The sequence below is a fragment of the Neltuma alba genome, unplaced genomic scaffold, assembly GCF_004799145.2.
Source record: "Neltuma alba isolate B1F8T4 unplaced genomic scaffold, ASM479914v2 tig00001210_pilon, whole genome shotgun sequence".
Taxonomy (NCBI): domain Eukaryota; kingdom Viridiplantae; phylum Streptophyta; class Magnoliopsida; order Fabales; family Fabaceae; genus Neltuma; species Neltuma alba.
Window position 1 is genome coordinate 544,425 of NW_021632377.1, and position 19,894 is coordinate 564,318.

The 19,894-nt window shown below is 39.2% G+C and overlaps 3 protein-coding genes across 4 annotated transcripts; 1 reads left to right on the plus strand and 2 right to left on the minus strand.

Moving 5' to 3' along the window:
- Positions 1–202: 202 nt before the first annotated feature.
- Positions 203–19,268, minus strand: LOC114753265 (protein NETWORKED 1D). 2 transcript variants are annotated; one of them, XM_028941940.1, is made up of 7 exons: positions 8,306–8,576; positions 7,448–7,520; positions 7,121–7,332; positions 6,644–6,706; positions 6,176–6,337; positions 2,332–6,071; positions 203–1,602 (listed from the first exon to the last, which is right to left on the minus strand). In XM_028941940.1, exons 5-7 carry the CDS (start codon positions 6,276–6,278, stop codon positions 403–405), a joined length of 5,043 nt encoding a protein of 1,680 aa, XP_028797773.1. In that variant the 5' UTR covers positions 6,279–6,337; positions 6,644–6,706; positions 7,121–7,332; positions 7,448–7,520; positions 8,306–8,576; the 3' UTR covers positions 203–402. The 2 variants fall into 2 exon arrangements, with proteins under 2 accessions (XP_028797773.1, XP_028797779.1); XM_028941946.1 differs by lacking the exons at positions 6,644–6,706; positions 7,121–7,332; positions 7,448–7,520; positions 8,306–8,576 and adding an exon at positions 19,257–19,268 and having other exon boundaries at positions 6,176–6,213.
- LOC114753281 (protein ANTAGONIST OF LIKE HETEROCHROMATIN PROTEIN 1) lies at positions 13,850–15,666 on the plus strand. Its single transcript, XM_028941958.1, has 2 exons — positions 13,850–14,032; positions 14,604–15,666. Exons 1-2 carry the CDS (start codon positions 13,885–13,887, stop codon positions 15,632–15,634), a joined length of 1,179 nt encoding a protein of 392 aa, XP_028797791.1. The 5' UTR covers positions 13,850–13,884; the 3' UTR covers positions 15,635–15,666.
- LOC114753447 (cation/H(+) antiporter 15-like) lies at positions 17,004–19,652 on the minus strand. Its single transcript, XM_028942140.1, has 3 exons — positions 19,446–19,652; positions 18,364–19,362; positions 17,004–18,263 (listed from the first exon to the last, which is right to left on the minus strand). Exons 1-3 carry the CDS (start codon positions 19,650–19,652, stop codon positions 17,004–17,006), a joined length of 2,466 nt encoding a protein of 821 aa, XP_028797973.1.
- Positions 19,653–19,894: the final 242 nt, after the last annotated feature.

Genomic DNA, 19,894 nt, shown 5'->3' on the forward strand with positions numbered 1-19,894 from the left:
TGAGTTCATAATAAGAAAAAAGTTGCATAAAAAAAGTTTGACAAATGTGCGAGTAAGCGGCGGAAATTATTAAGAGGAAAAGGTGGGGATAGTAGGGAGGATTGTGGACTAGACGATCTATGTTTTTCTTCTCTCTCTGGACCTGATATTTGCCCATTGTGCAAATTTTCAAAACATTAGGAATTAAATCACAAAACTTCACTAACTAATGAATTAACCCAATTCAATTCCGAACTGCAAAATATATTCAGTTAAGCACTTAAGCTAGAAAGCTATACATAAACTAAGCATGGAGGGCATAACATAAATATTTTTTTCCTTGAAAAAAAAATGAATGTTATCAGTTAGACATCGCTAGTCATCTGCCTCTAAATTTCCTGAAGACAACTGGTAAGCTCTAAACTATGCCTTGGTGGGAGGCTGAACACATCCACAAAAGGGTGCTTTCTTCCTCTTGTGGATAACCGTTCTTGATCTCGTCCCTCCATAAAGATAATCTCGCAGAAGCACCCTAGCACTTCGATCAGCAGTCATTCTTGCTTTTCCTGTACTTTGTTTCTCTTCGTCAAGCTTCAGAAGCAGAAATTGCAGTCTCTGCACATCCATTTGAAGCTTTCCTATTTTTTCCGATGCTCTCCGCGCTTGTTCTGCGGCTCTCCTTCTGCTTCTATTGACGCTTCCGCTGCTCTCGTCGGAATCTGTTCCCCCTGCTCGCTTCCCCCCAAACGACACCGTTCCGTCTCTTACTTTCCTCAACAACTTCCGGTTTCCGTCAAACAGCTTTGTGATGACTTCTTCAGAAGCTTCAAGCTGCCGTTTAACTGTATCGTACTCAATATCCTTCCCCATTGGGATTTGTTTGGTGATTTCTACCTTCTTTATCAAGTCTTGCACGACGATGTGAAGGTTTGTGAGCTTTTGTGCATCGGTGTCAAGTTTGTCTAGAAGCTTCCGCTTGCTGTTTTCGTCACGGCCCTCTGTGAATCTTCTTGAATTTGAGACCTCTAATTTGTCCACGCTCAATTCCTTTTCAGTCATTGACTCTGTGGAGGGAATTTTAGTTCTGGATTCCCTGCTTGCTCTTCTTTGATGGTGGCTCGATGGTCTGGTAGCCGTTTTGTGCGCCTTTCCGACAGTTAGACCAATGCTGCTATTCCTATCTGCAGTTTCCCATAGCTCGAGCATCGGATCATCAGCATCAAGAGTTTCTCTTCGAGTTAGCCCGTACGACGAACATTCTGACATTTGATCAAGCATGATGTCTTTGGGCAGAACCTCGTTGTCTGCGTACTGGATTGTTGGCAATGATTTCCTCATCACCTTTTCATCAGTGAGTTTATCCTCTGCTTCATCCACTAGAGTAATATGCTTGCTGATTTGAATGTTTTCTAGGTGTCGGCTGCTTCCAGATTTTGGTTCTTGAATCTCCTTGAGTTTGTCCTTCCGTCTGAAACTTCCATTCATTTGTTTCACAGCCATTTCAATCGCATTGATCCTTTTCTGTATGTGTTGGAAGTCTGGGAGGGAATCTGGTGCCGTGATGAGATCTCTGCTCATTTGTGCACTGCCTTCAGCGTATTGTTTTTTCGCCAAATTATTAGCCTGGAAACAGTGAGTGCAGGCCATTAAATTAAATCCAGAAAAAGAAATGCGTGCAATCATCTACGCTGACGTGTGTGTGTGTGACCACCGTATTATATAGTATGTATTATAATACATAAACACACACATATACAAACATTTCTTTTAATATAAAAATTTAACAAGCTTGCAGCTTATTTCTCATATTTCATGCAATGCATGAAAACCAAATAAAAATAGTAAAATAATTTTCCTTTTTTATATGCAAAGCTAATCAGCTTTCACTCAGGCAAAGGAAAACTAACTGAGCATGCTTCATCTTATAAGTGAATGGCAACCCAAGCCATCCGTTTAGGGATACGATTAGAAGAAAAGTTCATAATTGTAGGATCGCACTAATATCCCGAACTTCCTTCCCTTGCCTTTCCCACCAGAGCTGTAGAGCATAATTGCATAAACAACGAGAGACTTCAACCATGACCAAAAGAAAAGGCTTGGCCAAGATTTCAAATAATATATCCAAGAAAAGTAGGCATGCTATCCGGAGATTTTAAATCCCCAACCCCCCCCCCCCAAAAAAAAAAAAAAAACCGACTTATGCAGTTTAATGGACAAAAGCAACCATGAGCTCAAGCAGGGGCATCTAACTGGCGCCAAACCTGTCCCGTGGTTTCCCTTCCCCCACTCGCATAGAACCACAAACACAAATTACCCTAGTGGCAGAACCAAACACTAAGAGTTTGTCAATACCTTTTCTTCTGCGTTGTCATGAGATTTTGCCAGTACGAGAGTCTGCGTCTCCAATGATGATATACAATTGTCCAAAGCACTGACAGCTGGGCCAAAAGAAGCCAACCGATCACGCAGTCTTCCATTTTCACTTTCTAATTCGCTAACTCTGTGTTTCAGCCTTTTACTTTCCACACCTGTGGAGGTCCTTCCCTTTTCAAGTTTCCTACATGCATCTGCTAGCTCACAGACCTTTCCTTTAAGTACGGTTTCATTGATGGTAGAAATCTGCAATTCAGCATAGAGTGTGGCGGCCAGAGTTTCGCACTGTCCAACCTCTTTTTCAAGGTCATTATGATTTGAACAAAGTTCATCAAGATCTTCACCTAACTCCTCAAGTGCCAGGAGTTTTTCAAAGACTGTGTTTTGGTAGACCACAGAAACAATAGATTGAGCTATTGTCTGGGAAATCATGGCACGGATCTCTTCTTCCAGATTAAATTTCTCTTCATTAAGATCTACGAATCTTCTCATCAATGATGTTTTCTCTTCAAAAGTTTTGCATCTTTCTTCCTTTAAGTCACTGTACAACTCATCCAAGTCTGACAGCTGCCTCCGCAAATTCTCTATCTCAGTTGCCATTACTCGCATTCTCTCTTCTCCCTTGCTCATTGTCAAATTCAATTCCTCATTCTTACCCAATATCTGTTGCAACTCTGCTTGTAATGCCATGAATTGCACAGATTGGTTCCTCAACTCCTCATCCCGGTCAGTTCTTTCTGTCACAAGCTCTTGTACCCTTGGTTCCAACTGCCCCAGTAATGCAACAAGAACCGAATTTTCAATAGCTAGTTTCTGGCTTTTGTTGAATTCTGTAGCTAAAGAATTTTGTGCCTCCTGAAGTTTGCCATGTTTAGGATTCAGAAGCCTCTGCTCTTCTTCAATTATATCTCCATAGAAATGCTCACGGTTGATGTCAAGAGACTTCAGAACCTGAAGCAACCCATTCCTTAGTATTCTAGTTTTTTCACACAAAGAATTCATGTCAGCCTGCATTTGATCATTTTCTTTCTTCAATTCAGATATCAGCTCTTCAGACATTTTGGATGTCTCCGAGCATCTCTGGTATTCAACAAGAAGGGAGAAGCTCTTTTTCTCCAAATCCCGGATAGACTTCTGTAAGATGAAATTTTCAATTTGAGCGCTTACAGCTCTATCTAGTTCATCCTCATATTCCTTTTTCTGGCATTTTGCATCATCTTGTAGAACATGAATTTCTAATTCCTTCTCAGCCAATTGAATTTTATTGAGTTGCACAATTCTGGAATGCTCTTCTCTCTCAGCATATAAGGAAGACAGTAGCTCGTTTACCTTTTGAAGTGCAGATTCCTTTTCTCCTTTCAATTCCAAGTGCTTCATCTCCAATTCACTACGTTGTTTCTCTAGATTTTTCAGTGTTTGCTGAGTGGTGATGAACTGTGAAAGAAGAGTGTCTTTCTCAGAAATGAGACTTGAGTTCTCGTGATCAAGTAACTCGCATGAGTCCTCTAAGATTTTTGACTTTAGCCTTAGTCCTTCAAGTTCAGCATTTACATCAAATAGAGAATTTTCCAAAAGTTTGTTCTTTTCTGAAAGCTTTTGTAGCTTCTCAATTGTAGCCTGTAACTGAGAAAACAAAGTGGCCTTCTCAGAAGCAAGGGTGGATTTCTCCACAAGTAGAGACTGGCATGTTTCTTCTAACAACTTTACGTTTCCTCTAACACACTCCAACTCCTTTTTCAAGTTGGAAAGGGAATTTTCCAATACAGCATTTTTTCCCACAAGGTTATCCATGATCTCTAGTTTTTCAAGAAAAGCAGCTTTCTCGCTTCTGTCAGCCTCACATGTCTCCTTCAGCTTTGAGTTCTCATCCTGCAAACTCTTAATTGATGATAAAAAGCACTGTGGATCAAGCCCATTTAACCCCACCTCGCCCATCGTAGCTTCGTGTCTTTTATTGGCATTGTTGAGCTCCTCTTTAAGACAGAAAATTTCTTGCTGAAGAGAATTTCTTTCCTCCACTCGCAGTTTGATCTCCTGTTCGAGTTTTGCTATTTTGTCCCTCAAATTTGATATCTCATCCTGCCAATTTCTAAAGGACAACGATGAAGATAATTGGAGCTCATGCAGACATTGGTTTTCCTCCTTGACCCTTTGTACTTCATGCTCTAAAGCCTTCTTACAGCATTCAACATTTTCCAAAATTTCAGCCTTATTATGAAGTTCAACAGCTAGAGATCTAAGCTCTTCCTGAGATTGAGAATGCAAATGTTGAAGATTTTGGAAAGCGGTTTCAGCCTCCTTGAATCGTAGTCGCTCCTCTTGTACGCAAGTCCACAGCCTACCCAATTCCTTTTGCTTCTCGTTAAGTTCTTCACTCTGAGAGCCAATCTTTTGGACTAAAGACTGCAATTCAGACTGAAGAGTATGATTAGATGTTTCTAGGAAAAGACGCTTCTGTTCAGAACTCTCTAACTTTTCAGCCTCATCCTGTACATTACAAGTTAGCCTGCGCATCTCCTCTTCTGCACAAGAGAGTTTATGCTCTAAGCTGGAAATTATATCCAAGCATTGCTGATAACGGAGAGCAGCATCATCATGCTCGCCTGTAAGCTTAGCAATTTCCAGCTTCATGGCGCCGAGTTCATTTTCAGCATTGTTAGCTTGCTCATTAATCCTCTTTGCATTCTTCTCAGCTTGCATTAGTCTCTCCTCCAATTTTGATGATGTCTCCACGCACTGTTTATATTGATCAAGAGCAGCTTCTTTTTCAGCTTCTACTCTAGCAAGGTCCTGCTTGAGTGAGTCAGCTTCTATTTCTGCTTTAGTAGCTCGTTCATCAAATTCTCCTGCATCTTTCAGAGCCGAAGAAATTTTGTTCTCCAGGTTCGAAATTTTCTCCAAGCACTGCTGGTACTGAACAAGACTAACTTCCCTTTCAGCCTGTAATCTGATGAGCACATCCTTCAAGGTTTGAACTTCAGTTTCTGCTTTACTTGCTCGTTCGTCAAGTCCTCGAGAGTTCTCCTGCGTGTTAAAAACTTCTGACTCTAGATTTGACAGTCTCTCCATACTCTGCTGATACTGAAGCAAGCCAGCTTCCCTTTCACCTTCTAATTTAGCGAGGGCTTTCTTCAAGGCCAAGATTTCCGTCTCAGTTTTAGCCATCCGTTCAGCCTCAGACAAGCCTCGAATCGCAGTATCATTGCTCTGCTCTCCGGTGTCAAGAAAATTAAGCCCCTTCCGAGCTCGCCCTTCTGCAAATTTTCCATTGCTCATATGTTCACCAGATGCAAATGGATCATTGAACTGCTTTAAACCCCTTGCACTAATAACAGAATCAGATTCTTCGATAACAGCACCGTTTCTCTTCATATCATGAAAATGAGATGGAGAGGTCACAGAAACATCCTTGTGCAATTGATCTGAGTCAAGAAATGCACGTGAAGGGTGGGGCGTCTTAGGAGTACGTGGCTCAGAATCATCAGGCGGAATCGGAGGAACTTGGTTGGGGAATGCCTCCGCCATGGTGTGGTGAGCCTGACGGATCACAACGGTGGCATGATCATATCTCTCGGCCAATGCACGGTATGCCCTGTAAAACTCTTCAACCAATTTCATGAGCTCCGGGCGTTTCTTATAATACATTTCTGCCCTCCTTGCAAAGGAATCTGCATCTTCTTCAATAAGCTTGATCATTTGCCTCACCTTCACATCCATATCTGTTAAAGAGGAGAGAAATAGAAAGCATTTCAACATCCTATAGCTATTAATACTATTACGATGTTCAACGTTTGGAAACAGAAATTGTATAAGCAGTGCTTACCAGAAAGGTTTTCCTGGAGCCATTTTGAGTTCTTGGGGCTAATATGGCTGTCCCACCACCATGAATACATTCCCTTAGAATCTGCATGGGCCACAACGGCCATCGCTCAACCCAGCAATAACACTCACTTATATTAGGATGTTAGATGTTGGACCTTATATTCTGCGGAAAATCGAGGAAGAAGATCAGAGCGACGCCACAAAATAGGTGCATTTGACTACTAAAGTCGACGGAAACTATGAGAAAGTCTCTTGTTGCTTGCATATAAGCAATACAGAAGGGATGCAAACATTCAGTTTCAGATAAGTCCTTGTATTAAGACGGCTTGGAATTATGAAAAATCTTAAAATAAGAGATCCGAAAAATTTGAAATTTGTTTCTGGCACGTTATAACTAATGCAATAATATTATTTTTTTTCACAAAAAAATATAAATATAAAATTATTAAAACAACTGCACGAAAATTACCTGGTCAATCGAACCCAAGCTGAAGGCTGAAATATATGATATGGTGGGATTAGTGCAAACTACCTGATCAAAGAGAAAACTCACCAATTAGAACAATGGAAAACAAATAAGTATCAGAATCCTACCAACAACACATTCAAACATTATACTCAATTGCGGCAAAAAATAACGAATTGGCCGTTTGTCTTCAGTTTTTAGCCAGCATTAGTACGACCATGTATGGGATAAAAACCATGTCCATATTATTCCAATCACCTGATGAATCAAAGCCCACCGAAGTAATATACCACAGAGAGAGAGAGAGAGAGAGGAGTAGAGATGGAGATGGAGAAATCAAACGGTCAAGTGAACCAAGTGTGGAAACAAGAAGGTTACAGGCATGGGTGAGAGATAAACTTTCGAAGAACCCCAACGAAGAATCTTCCATAACGAATGGTAAAATTATGTAATTCAGTACCCTGTACCCAGATAACTCACCCGGGGGTAAAAAACTTTCACTGTTCCGTTACGACTACTACCAGCGGCGGCGAACCACTTCAGCTGCTATTCTTTCTTTTTCTATTTTTCTTTTATTTTCTTTTGCATTTTCCTAGATCACCCCATGGTGGCCAGATCTTTCTTTGCACACTGTTCTCTGTGTTTCTGTCTCCCGCTCGCTTTTGCGCTTTATGGGGCAGTATGGGGTCGTCCTGAACGTTTGAGTACTGACAATGAGAAAAGCAAACAACCAACACAAAAAAGTGGACGGAAATATAAAACCATCCGAAACAAAACATAGTAATTGAGTCATTTGAAATTAATTACCATTTTCAGGATCGACATGAATCTGATACTCCATTTATTTCCTAAATCAGACTTCACCGGTAATCAAGTCTTCCTGCATGAAGAAATTCAGATGGAGATTTATGGGATGATCGCTTTAACTTTTCGAAAAATGTGAAAAATACGTGGACGAAACATTGAGGTGACGTGTAAATTTTCAGGCTGCATTTTAAAAAGTTGGGTATGTGGAACTTGGCGAAATCAACGGACAGCATCAAACTTGATGAGAAGGTAAAAGGAAAGATTCTGCGATACCAAAATTTTGAGAATGGTTGCCGACTTATTCCAAAGAAAATATTCCAATTTGCGACGATTGAGGTTCTCTTTGATTGAGTTCAAAGCAACGGTACTAATTTGCTAGAGAATTGGCGGAGCAGTAACTGAAAAGTAATTCAACGTTATCCTCCAAAATTTGTTTGGAATTGAATCTCCGTTAGACTCGAATGTAATTATTCCCCATGCACGGCTATTCAGATTTACATACTTTATTTTTGCCTCTGCTATCAATGATGTGTTCATCCAAGATCGATTTTTAAATAAATATTAGTCAGTAAATTAATAAATAAAAGTAACGTCTACCATAAGTTATACAGTGTTTATAAAACAAAAAGCAAATCACAAGGTAAAATTATATTATATTTAGAATTACAATCTGTATATAACATTTTTTTTTTTAAAAAAATCAGAATCATATTCATACCTTCAAATTCTTGGAATGATATTCTGAAAACTAAGCAGATGATATTTGCTTCATTTCTACGTCTTGAAACGTGAATCGATAGAAAAAACAAGAGAAGCAGAGAAGATGAGGCGAGGATGAGAGAGGAGCGAAAGCCAAACCTTAGGCACGTATAGTAGTACAGAGGGGCGGAGATGAGAGAGAAGAGGAGGCGCTGTTGCGGTGGATGCGACTGTGCAAACCTCCGCGTGGTGGCCGAGTAAACGAGTGGAGAAGTCGCGAAAGGTGAGTGAAGCTGGACGAGTCGAGAACGAGTGTGAATCGCTAGAGAGAAAAAGACGAGTGCGAAAGGGAGAGGAAAGGTATAGTGTGGGGAGCGTGAGGAGCGAGGTCAGTGATGACCACTGGAACTAATGAGTGGGGAAAAGCGGGGAGTGGAGATATAGTTTCATTAAGGCTGGGGGGGGGGGGGGGGCGAAATGTGTGTCATAAAGAAACGAAACAAGGGAAGGCAGGTGTGAAGAGAAGGCGTGCACATGGGAATTGGGATTATTTAAAAAACGAAAAGGAAGGAGGACAGGAGGTTGGAGAGGCCTGAGTGTGGCCCCCACAGAATGCTCATGCTTTAACCTACCGGCATCATGACCATCACAATTCACAGGACCATCAGGATGTGTATGCTAAGATGAAGTTTCGGCTTTTGGCACCTTCCATCCATTATATTTTGGCATGCATCACAGTCCCCTTGCTCCTCTATGGGGGCATGACCCACGTCGCCATCCCAGTCATCCTTCTTCTCTTTTACTCAACACTTTGATGTATACTAAAAGTAATCCTATTCATATGCAGAAATCTCTGTTAGGAGACTCACCTACCACAGTCAGGTACACGATGCGGGTTGGATCTAGATGTAGTCGGAGCAAAACTCTAGTGAATTGGATGGGCAACCAAAAAAAAAAAGTAATCCTATTCAAGACGTTACCGGCATTAAATATGAATATCTCTTTTAGTAAAAATTTGAAGATTAATTCGTTATGTCACGAGAGACTAACTTCCCCTCTAAACCCAACCTCCTGGAATCAATGACTCACGAGATTGTGAATTGGTGAATACCCTGGGAAGCTCCCACACAGGCACACACCCTAATTTGGTTTCATATTTGTGGGGTTGCTTTTAGCTGCCGCTGAACCCGGAGGAACGGAGCTCTATAATTCCAAAATACCAAAAACAAACAGAGCAAGGACAGGGGGGGGGAGAGAGAGAGAGAGAGTCAGAGAGTGTGTGGTGACTGGTGTGTGTTATGTGGTAAGCCTTATTAAAGCTGCCTCCGGTCGCCGTTGCTTTTATAAAGTCAATGCTCCTTTACCCCTTTTACCACTGTTCACTCTCTTCACTCCAATAATCATTATTCCTCCCATTTCTTCTTTCTTTAATCATCCATCCATTAACTGCCCTAATTACTGCTCCCTACAATCCTTACCAATCTTCATTCACTCTGTCTCCGGAAGGAGTAATACCTTAGTATTTATTCAACATCACCAAGAATAACAAGGTCAAATCCATGCAGACATGTAGTGCATGCGGAAAGAAAATGTATGTGAGACAATATCCACATCCACATTTAATGAATATTACGAATTATTATAATATCTGTTATGTAATGTGTACGTGGAAATGTTATGAAACAAATGGTCCTCCAGCCACATCCAAATTTAATTAATTGTTCTCGGTTTAGTGCCTTTACTTACTCACAAAAGGATCTATGCACATCATCTAGGATTTATCTCAATGTTATCTGTTTTATTTGAGGTTTTATTAGATATTAGACGCAAACACCTCTTCTATTAAGTTCTAGATCATCCCCTCTACTTTCTTATAGGAGCAATCAGAGATATTCTATTCTAATAGTGAGAAGTGGAACTGCATCACACGAGCAAAGACAATATTAGATGCGCCGATTTTCTTGTGCGAACTAGGAAAAACAATTCTTTTGAAGTAGTGATGATTCCGGAAGTGCTAGATGGGTGTGTAGAGCTAGTTTTAGCTAAAAAGTGTTACTGCCGTCAATAGGGTCCTATGAATTCTTAAGATGACGTCTGAAACTTATTGACTTTTCATCTAAAAACCCCTAGTTTGCAAGGTTATGAGAAACTAGTCACTTTTGTTAGATCCAACCCTGTCATTATTTTCATGAATCTCATAGTTTGTTTTTCATCTTTATTGCCAATAAAGAGTCACTTTGTTTTAATCCCATTGCTCCGTAATACTCCTCCGGTCCTTAATATAAAACCCAATTATTGAGTTGGTTTTGGTCCTAAATATAAGACCCATTTATCATATTTATCAATTTTTTCTAAATTACCCCTATAGATACTCCTTCAACCATAATCAAATAGAAGAAGAATATGAGGTATTAAGAAAGATGATTATGGTATTTTAGGAAAAACATGTCACATTTTTTATAATTAACTAACATACCTAACTTCCTTAATCTAATCAAACTAGTTAAATGTGTCTTATATTAAGGATCGGAGGAGATGCACTCACATATATATATATATATATATATATAAAGGCGGACTATGTACAATATTAATATATTACTTTGGCTCCTTAATATAAAAACTTGTTGATTAATTTGAGTAGACTAAAAAAACTAGTTAAGTTAGTTATTTGTGATAAATACCATTGATAATTATGTGTATCAGCTAGAACTACCATTTGATGAAACCTTTAACACATGCAACTACTACAAAAACTACTTTAAAAATGAATAAATATAAGAGACAAAATAGATTTAGTTTTTATATTTAGGACCAAATTAAATATCAAATTAGCTTCTATATTAAGTAGTGGAGATAGCATACGTGTAACAGACTATGGCAATACTTTAGCGGATGGATTAAGTTAATACACGTATGTGTGATAATTAGTTGTATGTGTTAATCAAATGTATTAATTGTGCGTGATTTGATTTGTTGATGCCTTCGCAGACACACACTAAAACTGTGGCTTTCTTGATCGGCATTTGGCACACCATGGCCCCGTAGCAGAAAAGACATTCAAATGATACAGCCAAAGTTGAAAATGGAAATTGCAGGATACAAGAAGATGATCAATTAATTACCAATTGCTTTGCCTATGCAGATTATAACCATGTCGATAGTCTAGTTCTTAGGCTGAATTAGGGTTATAGGTTTGTGTTCTCAATGTGCTAGTTTGGCCATTTGGCTGAGTGGCATGTGTGTGTGTTGGAGGTTCGATCCCGTCTTGTTGTAACCAAAAAGAATATAATGGCATTGGAATTATAATTTGTGGCTGTATATGATTGTTTATGGCATTGGGACTTCCTGTTTGAAAAGAATACAAGGAATCCTGTGAAACGAAAGCACCTTCGAAATTGTTATTTTTACGTACCCATTCAAATTTGTCAAGTAGTAGAGCATCTTTCTGCTGGTAAAAAAAAAAAAAAAGCAGTAGAGTATCTTTCATTGGTATCTCTAGCTATCCATTTTTAATGACCCATTTACAATTAACTGAATGAAGCTTACAAACTACTCTTTCCTCTGTTATTTATTTCTCCGGTTTTACCTATAGAGCAAAGGGAGAGTATTTTCTTTCATTATATAAGTTATCCAATTAAATTTATAACATGGATGCACAATTTGCTCTTTATTTACTACTGTTTTAATTATTTCTCACACTCCTCCTTCTTCCTCCAATCCTACTCATTTACTCTCTCTCTCTCCCCTTTTTCATACATAGGGACATATTTTAAAGTGAAATAAATTTTTACATATTTATTATTTGTTAACTAATTTTAATCAATCTTTAATTTATATGATTTAATTATTGGTATCATATGTGTCTATAACCCAATGGAACATATTTTTTTTTATAAAAAAATTAAGTGAGTTGTGTCCTGAAAACTTATCATCATACTACCTCCGGTCCTAATTATAAGAGCCACTTGACTTCCTAATTATAAGAGCCACTTGACTAATTTGAAGAGATTAAGGAAGTAAGTTGAGTTAGTTATTTGTTTTAAATAGGTGTTATCTTTTCTAAAATATCCTTACTAATCAAGTATATTGACTATAACCCTTATTATTAAAAAGGTTATTTTGGAAAGGAATGTATAAATATAAGAGACAAAGTGGATTGAGATCTTATATTTAGGATCAAAATAAAAGTCAAACAGGGCCTTATATTAAGAACCGGAGGTAGTAATAAAATTCAAATTTATAACTTTATGAGTTACGAGTGAATAATTTATCAATTTGATTAATTTTTGTCAGTTGCGACTTGCGACCAGGTGAAGTATTGTTGAAGAGTGGCATTTCAGCGTGACGGAGGGCTGCGGCCCCAAATTTAGCAAAATAAACTTTCACCTTCAGTTATCTGTTTAGCGCCACGAAACACACCACATTCCCATTTAACAACTGTCCACTCCCTTGGAAGTACGCTGCAGTTTCGTTTAACGGAAGAATCATTTTCGGTTTTTGTAAAACAGAAAATAATAATAACAATAATAATAATCTCAAACAAATTCTGTCCTTCTCGACACTTAGACAGAGAACATCGTCGCTGTTGATGATAGGACCACAAGCTGGCCTTATGATGAGGAAGGCAAGATTAAAGGTACAGAGGAAACAAGCATTGCGGTACGTTATAATAATAGATATGATTATAAATGGTATTCGTATCATAAATTTTAAATAACTAATTTATAATAACAAATAATTAGTTAAAATAAATATATTTTTATTTTTAAATATGTCCTTATAATAAATAAAAAAATGAAAGAGAATATGTGAAAAAATATGATAAGAGAGAAATATCAAGGGTAATATTGAAAAAATATACTCCTCCGGTCCTAATTATAAGACCCAATTGACTTATTTGAGGAGATTAAGGAAGTAAGTTAAGTTGGTTATTTATAATAAATAAGTGTTGTCATTCCTAAAATATCCTTGCTAATTAAGTACATTGGCTAAAACTATCATTATTAGAAGGATTATCTTGGAAAAAAATGCATAAATATAAGAGACAAAATGGATTGGGGTCTTATAATTAGGACCAAATAAAAAGTCAAATGGGGTCTTATAATAAGGACCGGAGGAGTATATTAAATGTTAAGACAAACTCAAATTGAAGCTTATAAAATGGATTACACATTTTCTCAAATTTGAAGCTTATAAATAGGATTGGAGGGAGTAACTCTAATTTATTTTGTTTTTTATATTTATTTTTTTCAAAGTAATTCATGTAATAGTTGTACATGTTAAATATTTCGTTAAATGGTAGTTCTAGTTAATACACATGAGTAGTAAGAATATTTTAAAAAAGATAATACTCATTTATTACAAATAAATTTAAGGTCAAAAAAATTTATTACAAATAAATAATTTAATATTTTTTTAATCTATTCAAATTAATTAATTAATTTTTATATTAACAATCAGAGCTAATACTAATTATCACGGAAGGATGAATGAAGCTTTTGAAGAGAATGATAAACTGGAAAAGGGCCTGACGGGCTTGGACTTTAATAAAGTCCACAAAAAGGGGAGTAATATGGGCTAACTGTTCAACTCATAAGCCCGTTGTTGTTGTTCTTTTTGGACAGTCATCGGCTTCCTTTGTTTCGCTGCCCATCTTTTCTATACATTACAATTATCTTGTGCAATGGGGCTGTCGTTGGATTTGGGACTAGGGGATTATTCTTTCTTCATCAATAATGGCGCCTCTCAAGAAATCAAAGAAGATTAAAAGGGGAACGAAGAAGCTCAACAAATGCAGACAGCTCAGCGTTGTTCCTATAGAACCCAGAACCAGTGAGACCGACTGGTGGGATAGCTTCTGGCACAAAAATTCTACTGCTCCAGGTTCCTCCTTTGACTTATTTTATTTACCTTTAAATTTCCCAACTTTATCCATGATCTTCCGGTTCAGCTTTTGTCCGAGTCATTTTCTGGGTCGTTTTCTTTATAATGATTGTTGTCCACAGAACCTTTTAATTAATTGCTTCTATTGTTCTGCGATGGTAATGGGATGTGTAGGGTTTGAATATGTTAAAAGGTTGGTGATTTTCCCCTTTTTAATCGGTGAAGGAAGGGGCAACAAGAAGAGTGAGTGTTGGTCTTATCAAGTGCTTGAAAGTGAACCCACGAACAAGTTAATGGATTAACTGTAGTAGAACTAGAGAATCTTTCATTACCTCTTAGGCAGGCCAAGAAAAAACATAATTCTGCAAATTTATTGGTTAAATGGTTGACTGTTATTAACAAGAAAAACCCTATGGATTGAATGTGAGGGTTTTCTTCTCTCACCCCATTTTCAGGCTTATGAGCTTACCCTAGGCAGATACTTTATGCTTTCTTTGATATCACTTGTTACAGTCCCTTATTTATGTAATGCTCTTTCTGATGACCTCACGGGAGTTATACAAACCTGCAGGATACTCAGTACCCAGTGACGAGGCAGAAGGATTTAAGCACTTCTTTAGGGTTTCAAAGAAGACTTTTGAGTACATATGTTCCCTTGTAAGGGAGGATCTCATATCAAGGCCGCCATCGGGCCTCATCAACATTGAGGGAAGGCTTCTTAGCGTAGAGAAGCAGGTTGCCATTGCCCTTAGGAGACTAGCATCCGGTGAATCTCAAGTTTCAGTCGGAGCTTCCTTTGGGGTTGGGCAGTCCACAGTTTCTCAGGTAACTTGGAGATTCATTGAGGCTATGGAAGAACGTGCTAAACATCATCTCAAGTGGCCAGATTTCAATAGAATGGAAGACATCAAGTCCTGGTTTGAATCATCCTATGGTTTGCCTAATTGTTGTGGAGCCATTGATGCCACGCACATCATGATGACCCTTCCTGCTGTCCAAACCTCAGATGACTGGTGTGACCAAGAGAACAATTACAGCATGTTATTACAAGGCATCGTTGATCATGAAATGAGATTTATCGATATCATGACAGGTTTGCCAGGGGGCATGTCATTTTCCCGGCTATTGAAATGTTCAGGATTTTTCAGACTCTGTGAAAATGGGGAGCGATTAAATGGAAAGGCGATAACCTCAACTGGAGGAGACATGATTAGAGAATATGTAGTTGGTGGATTTGGCTACCCTCTTCTTCCCTGGCTCACAACTCCTTATGAAACTGAGAGTATCGTGAACATTCAGTCCAGTTTTAATGATAAGCACGAGGCTGCAAGGCTGCTTGCTGTGAGAGCCTTCTCACAGTTAAAAGGCAGTTGGAGAATCCTTAATAAGGTAATGTGGAGACCAGATAAGAAGAAGTTGCCAAGTATTATCTTAATATGTTGTTTGCTTCATAATATAATAATTGATAGTGGAGACACTTTGCAACCAGATGTTGCCTTGTCTGGGCATCATGATTCTGGGTATGGGGACCAGTATTGTAAGCATGTTGATCCCTTGGGAAGGACCTTGAGAGATAATTTGGCTAAGGCCTTGCAACATTAAAAGCAATTTGAGGTTCTTGCTAGTTCTGTTAATGCTCTTGTTCATATTCTCTAACATGATTTTTGGACTCTATTCAGTTGTTGAATTGATAGGCTTGTCGTTCTCTTTAATCCTATCTATTTCATAATATGTTAGAAACGCTGGGCTTATAAGGACCATGTTACTGAGCATTTTCACATGATCTATAGAGTCTTCAAGTTCAATGAGTGTGAGATCCTTTTGATATTAAAACAAGAAAGCTATTGTCCTGCCAAGTTTAGCGAAACTATTGTCGGGTGGTATCAAAATAAATAAGATTTCAGGATTTACAATATAGTGCAGCCCAATGATTAAGCCACTTGAATTAGGATCTATTGGAATAGCAAAGTGGACAAACAGGGCATTTAAAAACAGGGATGGTTTTGACTTTTGACCTAAGTTAAACCCGCTAATTATTAATTAAGAAACCAAAATTAGCTAGCAAAGTAACAATTAAGCAAGTGCAACTAGCTGCAAGTTGGAACAGTTTTTGTATGGCACTGGAATGTTCAGACTTCAAAGCTTGGCTATCAAACATCACTGGATGATGGCACTTCTTGTGACTTGTGATGCTGGTTAATCAACTTGAAAAATTCGTTGTTACTTAGTCCTCGAATTTCTGGCTTACAGTATTAGTACATGAGATATCTTTCTGTCAGATATCTACTCTTATCAATGGAACCATCTACAATATATTATACTTTAAAAAAAAAATGTTATAATTTATGCACCTCTATCTGAAATTCTGAACTGAAGGGTAAATAAATTGAAGCGAGGAAATTCAAATGTATGCTGCTGCATTCCGGATTCTGCACTTTCAGTATTTTGGTATTTGACATGTGAAATGTGACTTGCATAAGTGAAAACTGCACTCTAAATCATTTGCGGGTCCAAGAAAAATGGTGCTTTCTCTTTTCTTTTCTTTTCTTATTTTTTACTCTGAAGGGGAAAAAGTCTTTAAGCCTTGGCAAATATATGTTAAACCAATATCACCAAAAAAAAAAAATATGTTAAACCAAAAAGTATATATCATGACTAACTAATCAAGAGGCAAAAGAAAACAAGAATAAAGAACTTTAATTTGAAGGGTTAATTTCTATTCGAATTCGTATATAGCCCTAATTAATTTACATTTGCAAATTACAATCCACCCATGTATGATTCTTCACTATTCATCATCGTTCCTGATCCATTACCACTCACCGGGCTTCCCTTGTATAGTTGCAGGGTAGCCATGAAAAATCCTTGTACGTGTCAATGAATAGTTGTATTTTCACTAACCGTATCGGCTTGATAACGCATATTTCTTTGAATATTTCACGAGGCATTTTCCGGCATTATTGTCAAAGGATCACAAGGCCATGGATTCTGTACGGAACGCATTAGTCTGAGCTCTATTTAGTGGCGAGAGATGATCCTGACGGTGATGATATTCCTGATCATGGGTGTGCTCCGGCGTCGTCAAGGCGTCTCCGAACGACCCGATGTACTGCTGCACCACCAAAACCGACGCCGTTGCGGCGAAATCCGACGAGGCCAACAAATCCCCGATGGCCCCTAACTCCGGACATTCACTCCAGTCCGTCAGCCCCGCCGTCAAAGGCGTTATAATCCCTTGTCCTCTTCCCACTATAAACAAGTTGTGTATATCATCCATCGACCTAATCGCCGCCACAGTCTCTTCTCCGTTATTCACCACTTTCTCCGTATAAGCCAGCTGTGAATCATCGTGCTCACTTCTTATTCGAAACTCCTTCAGAATACTCTCATCTAATCGCTTCTCTCTGTCTTTGTTCGTACCAGATTGTTGCTCCACTGCTTCTTCTCCGGGAACAAAACGCATCACCGTTAGATGTATCCCCGGATGGTCCAACATCCTCCCGGCGTACGACAACGCTTCTCTGTCGTCGGGGCCACCGAAGAACAAAACGACCACGTGGTGGGTGATCTGATTGGCGGCTAATCTGTTAGAGCCTGTAAGTCCTCGGTCGACGAGGATTCCGACGGAGCAAGGTGAGTTGGCGAGCAAGTTCTGGTTGATTGTACGGAAGGCCATGTTGGTGGCTTCCATTCCACCGTCGACAGTTTGTTGTTTGTGGAAAGGGATGATGATGAAGGAGACTCTCTTGTCTTCTGCGAGGTTGCAGATATCTTCATGCATGGTGGAGTAAGGAGAGATTGCTGTTAAGGGCTGGACAGAAACACCACCTACGTGTTGTTCGAAGTTCTCGAAGGCGTTGATGATGTGGTCGGATTGAGCTTGGGTTCTGTTAATGGCGGGGCAGTCTGGTTTTCTGGTGTTATGGACGATAAGCATGGCGGAGGTCCGACCGGTGAGTTCCACCAAGTGGAGGACGTAGGTGCAGATAGGTGATTTCTTCGTCGGGTTCGAAGCTTCGAGAAGGTTGATTATGGTCGGAACGTTCCTAGGAGTGTGGATGCATACTAGGATTCTCAACTCTGCATCTCGTTTTGCTGTCTGGATCGTCCTTCTTTTGTACGACACAATCCTCCTTGACGGTTTGTAAATCAATGACACTAACGGTACTATAATTCCAGTCATCACCAATGTTATTAACACCATGATCGCAAATGATTCATCATCCAACACCTGCAAAACATATAATCAGTTGATTTCACAATATATATAGATATTTATTGTAACTAACTATAATAAAATATATATATGTATTATTCTGTTAATGGCTTACCTTCTGGTCTCTTCCTACGTTAAGGACAACGATTTCGACGAGGCCTTTAGTGTTCATGAGCAAGCCAATGGAAGTACCTTCACGGAGGCCCATCTGATAATAGATGGCGACGGCCAAGGTTCCGATGATTTTTCCGATACATGCAAGGAAGATGACGAGGAAGAGAATAGCCCACGTGGCAGCTCCCTTGATGGCTCCAATGTTAGTTTTAAGGCCACTGATGGCGAAGAAGAGAGGAAGCAAAAGTCCAGAGACAAAGTCCTCAAGCTTCTCGACGAGAGTCATACCAAGTGGGCCATTAGGGATGGCCAAACCATAAACAAAAGCTCCAAACACAGAGTGGGTCCCAATGGCGTCAGTGATAAAACCAGAAATCATAACCCCAGATAGAATCAATGATATGTGGAACTCACTGAAAGCTTCTCCTTCTGGAGTTCTCGAGATTATCCATGAAATTGCTGGTCTTACTGCAAATAAACAGAACCCTACAAAAGCTGCACTTGAAATAAGAACCCAAAGAGAAGCCAACGATGCAGATTGATTCTCAGCCAAAGCAATGGCTAAAGCCAACAGAACCCAAGCAAACATATCATTGATTAAAGCAGAAGAAAGAGCGATTTTGCCGAGTTCTGTGTTAATCAACTTGAGCTCTGCAAGAACACGAGCAAGAACAGGAAATGCAGTTACAGAGAGAGCAACACCAAGGAAGAGAATGTAGGTTCCATGGCTCATGTTTGTCTGATTTTCTTTGTGAAGAAGGAAGGAGAAAGCAGCTCCAATGGCGAAAGGTAAGATCATACCAGCAATAGCTGTGGCCACTGCTTTTTTCCCTACACGTTTTATGACCATAATATCCATCTCTAAACCCACCAAGAACAGAAAATAAAGCAGACCCACATTAGCCATTGTTTCAATTACCATCACACTTCTTAAAGGAAATATCGCATTCGCAAATTTCCCTGTTTGTCCCAGCACCGATGGACCCAACATTACTCCACCCTGATAATAAAAAAAGTAAGTTAATTTTCTGCGTTAATGGATTCAAACGATGAATGTGTGTGTGTGTGTTTCTGCGCACTGACCAGGATTTCTGAAACGACACGAGGCTGGCGAAAGGGTTTGAGGATGAAGACGAAGATGCGAGTGGCGAGGACTACTAAGGTTAACTGTAGGATGAAGAGAGGAAGAGAATAGTCCAAAGGGTTGTCTCCTTGCCAGATGCCATTTGTGGTGACCAGAGTTGGTGCGTAGCAGACAATGTCGTCGGCGGTACTGTTTGAATCCGGCATGTTTTATTATTTACGTTGTTCACTGTCGTCGTCGTCCCGGCCCCAACCACACACACCAACGTCTTCTTTCTGATTCCTCTCGTATGTTCAAATATTATTCCCACAAGGCGAGGCTTAAGTTTCACGAGTCAAACCCACATAATATGCGTCGCCGGCCACTGACCGTTGGTGGTTTTTGGGGGCTGAGGAATTGAGAGAGAGAAAGGGAGAGAGCATGGATGAAGAACTAATTCGTATAGTTT

Coding starts and splice junctions, on each gene's coding strand:
- LOC114753281 (XM_028941958.1), top strand. CDS start 13,885: ATGGCGCCTCTCAAGAAATCAAAGAAGATTAAAAGGGGAACGAAGAAG. Junction 14,033..14,603: donor CAAAAATTCTACTGCTCCAG/GTTCCTCCTTTG, acceptor ACAAACCTGCAG/GATACTCAGTACCCAGTGAC.
- LOC114753447 (XM_028942140.1), bottom strand. CDS start 19,652: ATGCCGGATTCAAACAGTACCGCCGACGACATTGTCTGCTACGCACCA. Junction 19,363..19,445: donor GTGTCGTTTCAGAAATCCTG/GTCAGTGCGCAG, acceptor TTTTATTATCAG/GGTGGAGTAATGTTGGGTCC. Junction 18,264..18,363: donor ACGTAGGAAGAGACCAGAAG/GTAAGCCATTAA, acceptor TATGTTTTGCAG/GTGTTGGATGATGAATCATT.
- LOC114753265 (XM_028941940.1), bottom strand. CDS start 6,278: ATGGCCGTTGTGGCCCATGCAGATTCTAAGGGAATGTATTCATGGTGG. Junction 6,072..6,175: donor GCTCCAGGAAAACCTTTCTG/GTAAGCACTGCT, acceptor CCTCTTTAACAG/ATATGGATGTGAAGGTGAGG. Junction 1,603..2,331: donor ATGACAACGCAGAAGAAAAG/GTATTGACAAAC, acceptor CACTGTTTCCAG/GCTAATAATTTGGCGAAAAA.